This window comes from Aspergillus pseudonomiae, assembly GCF_009193645.1.
Source record: "Aspergillus pseudonomiae strain CBS 119388 unplaced genomic scaffold BDV37scaffold_247, whole genome shotgun sequence".
NCBI lineage: Eukaryota > Fungi > Ascomycota > Eurotiomycetes > Eurotiales > Aspergillaceae > Aspergillus > Aspergillus pseudonomiae.
In genome coordinates, this window is record NW_022476239.1 from 418 (window position 1) to 3867 (window position 3450).

Below are 3450 nucleotides of genomic sequence, written 5' to 3' on the forward strand. Positions count from 1 at the left end.
GGTGAACTAACTACGTGCTAGATAGCAAGAAAATATGCAATATTTGTGGCTGTCGCATTGGTTACGCATCAATGAATATAATTGGTGACTGTTGCTGAACATAATTGCCCCGCACTGACAACTCATCACATCCTTGGAGCAATACTCCTCAAAAGCAACACCCAGGAACAATGCTACTCGTATATTCTTTATCTCCAAAATTCACCAACAACACATTCGCACACCCGTTGGAAAGTGAACCATGACCGATCCTCAAAAGTTCGCCTATAGCGATTACACCGTAGGCTGGATATGTGCCTTACCCGAGACTGAGTTAGTGGCCGCTATAGCCATGTTGGATGAAAGACACCCTGTTCTTCCAGCAACTGATCTACACGATGCGAATACATATGCCCTTGGTCGGATCGGTGACCACAATGTGGTGATTGCTTGCCTGCCAGCAGCAATAATAGGCAAGGTATCTGCGGCTAATGTGGCCAAAGATATGATTCGTAGCTTTCCAGCTGTCAGATTTAGCTTAATGGTTGGAATTGGCGGTGGGTCACTATACTATGGTGCAGAAGGGAATGGTAACTCTATAGGTGTTGAAGCAGAGGAGGAGGACTCAGAGGACTCTGAAGACGATATGGAAGATATAAGAGATATACGATTGGGCGATGTGGTGATAAGCCTCCACTTAAAATCATCGGATGCTGTTGTGCAGTACGATTTTGGGAAGTCATTGCAGGAAAGTGAATTTATATATATCGGCGGCAAACTGAACAAACCCCCAAATATTATTTTGGGTGCTGTTGCTCAGCTCAAAGCAGAGTATGAGTTGAAAGGACAAAATAATATCTCTAAAACATTGGCGGATATGATATCGAGCTATCCAGCACTCGGGAAAAAGTTTCAGTATCCAGGATCTCAGAAGGACCTTCTCTTTAAGTCAGATTTTGTTCACGAAGCGGGAAAGAAAACCTGTAAGGCTTGTCGCAGCCAGAACAATAAGCTTGTAAAGAGAGATAGTCGGCCTGATAACTCTCCACGATTACATTACGGGACCATCGGATCAGCGGATCAAGTGATGAAAGATGCTGTCCTAAGAGATAGATGGGCACGGGAGAAAAGTATTATCTGCTTTGAAATGGAGGCTGCTGGTCAGTACTACAATCTATCTGGAAAAGGAATCTCAGTATCTTACTTCTAATTAGGACTCATGGACTCATTTCCTTGCCTTGTTATCCGCGGTATATGTGATTATGCTGATTCCCATAAGAACAAAGTCTGGCAGCCGTACTCTGCAGCGACAGCCGCATCCTATGCAAAAGAAATTCTTCGCGTTATTTCAGGACAGGGAGTCGTGAATATGGATCCGATCAAACAGAGTATGTAAAGCTCAACTATGTATTCTGCTTGCTCTATTACTTTCTTTGATGAAAAAATCTATTAATCGGTTCTTAAGTCGAGAAATCTATAAGAGAAGTCCATTGCGCTGTCGAAAACACAAGTGCTACAGTCCAGGTTCTCAGTATTGACAGCAAGCACAAAAAGGTCTTTGACAAACTGCCATATGTAGAAAGCTCGAGTTTTGATGCGTTGGATGCTGAGTATGACGCGAGATGCCATCCTGAAACGAGGGTTGACTTGATTCACCAGATCCTTGAGTGGGCAAAAACCCCAAACCAAGAATGTATATTCTGGTTGAACGGTATGGCAGGAACTGGGAAGTCAACCATTTCTCGAACTATAGCCCAATTATTTAAGGAGAAGGGCCAACTCGGAGCTAGCTTCTTCTTTAAACGTGGAGAGGGGGGCCGCGATTCTGCCAAGAGGTTCTTCACCACAATTTGCGCACAGCTTCTGCTTCAAGTTCCTGCATTAATTCGCCATGCTGAATTGGCCATTGACGCAGACCCATATATATCAATAAAATCGATGAAAGAGCAATTTACTAAACTGCTCCTTGGGCCACTTCTCAGCCTGGACCAAAATGAGCCCACGACTATCGTGATTGTGATCGACGCATTGGATGAATGCGAACATAAGGATGACATACGGGCTATACTTCAGCTTTTGCCTCAGCTGCAGGGATGTACAACTAGACATATCCGAATATTTCTAACAAGCCGGCCTGAACTGCCAATCCGTCCTATCTTCGAGGAAAGCAACAATCATCGATGTCTAGTCCTCCACGAGCTTTCTAACACTGTGGTAGAAAAGGATATTCGTGTCTTTCTTAAAGACGAACTTTTAGGGATAAAAAGAAGGCGAAAAATCTCTGGTGAATGGCCAGGAGATGATGTTCTTAAAACTTTAGTGAAGAGGGCGGTTCCGTTGTTCATTTCCGCAGCCACTGTTTGCCGTTTTGTTGATGACCCAAAATGGCGCCCAGAAAGGCGCCTTCAAACTATTCTTGAAGACCCAGCAGCAACTTCAGGCTCCCAGATGGACAGAATATACTTGCCTGTTTTAAATCAACTTCTTTTGAATGCAAATGAGACAGAGATCAAGCAGCTGAAGCAAGAATTTCAGGATATAATTGGGGTTATTATTCTTCTTGCGACTCCACTTTCAATTAATACCCTCTCCCAACTGATTAACTTACCGAGTGCTGATGTTAACAATCGCTTGGACGGATTCCACTCAGTTCTCAGCGTGCCACAAAATATTAACGCACCGGTTCGGATTCTACATCTATCATTTCGAGACTTTCTTATCAACATAAAGAGCACCTTCTACGTGGATAAACAAGAGACACATAGAAAGATAGTATCATATTGTCTTCGTGTTATGGAAACCCGACTTAAACACAATATCTGTGGCCTGGCAAGCTACGGAACAGAACACAATGATATCGACGCTCAGCTTATTAAGCAGTACCTAACAGCCGAATTGCAATACTCCTCCCGTTACTGGGTATATTATCTTGAATAGAGTGAAGGTTGTATATCTTAATCTGAGATCCTGGCTTTTCTTAAAAAGCGGTTTCTTCACTGGTTGGAGGTACTAGCTTTAATTGGAAGTATATCTGATACAGTGGGAATGATAGATATACTGAAGTCAAGTATATGGGTGAGTCTATTTGAGTTCTATAGTTAAATAGTGGTTGATATATATTATAGACAAGCATCGGTGTTGAAACTTCAGACTTTCTCTATGATGTAAAAAGGTTTACTCTTTAAAATACTTATATAGCTGGTATTACTTCACTTTAACTCTATAGCTCCGGACTGGTCTTCGCATCTGTTCAAAGTATTGTGAAATAGGTATTCTCTAGTGAAGTAGTAAGACAGATAAAAAGTCTATCGGTTTTAGAGAATTCTTGGAGCCCAATCTTACAGACGCTCGAGGGCTATTCAGATCGAGTTAATTCAGTGGCTTTCTCGCCCGATGGGCGTACTCTGGCGTCAGGCTTAGGTGACTATACTATTAAGCTCTGGGATACAACGACAGGTACTGAGCGCCAGA

General features: G+C 42.7%; 1 protein-coding gene across 1 annotated transcript; it reads left to right on the plus strand.

Annotated features, from left to right (window-relative positions):
• Positions 1-241: 241 nt before the first annotated feature.
• BDV37DRAFT_289961 (5'-methylthioadenosine/S-adenosylhomocysteine nucleosidase family protein) lies at positions 242-2916 on the plus strand (the record flags this gene model as incomplete). The annotated part of the gene is made up of 3 exons (XM_032088606.1): positions 242-1139; positions 1194-1367; positions 1445-2916. The coding sequence occupies 3 exons, from the start codon at positions 242-244 to the stop codon at positions 2914-2916; spliced, it is 2544 nt and encodes an 847-aa protein (XP_031934129.1).
• Between the last annotated feature and the right edge of the window lie 534 nt (positions 2917-3450).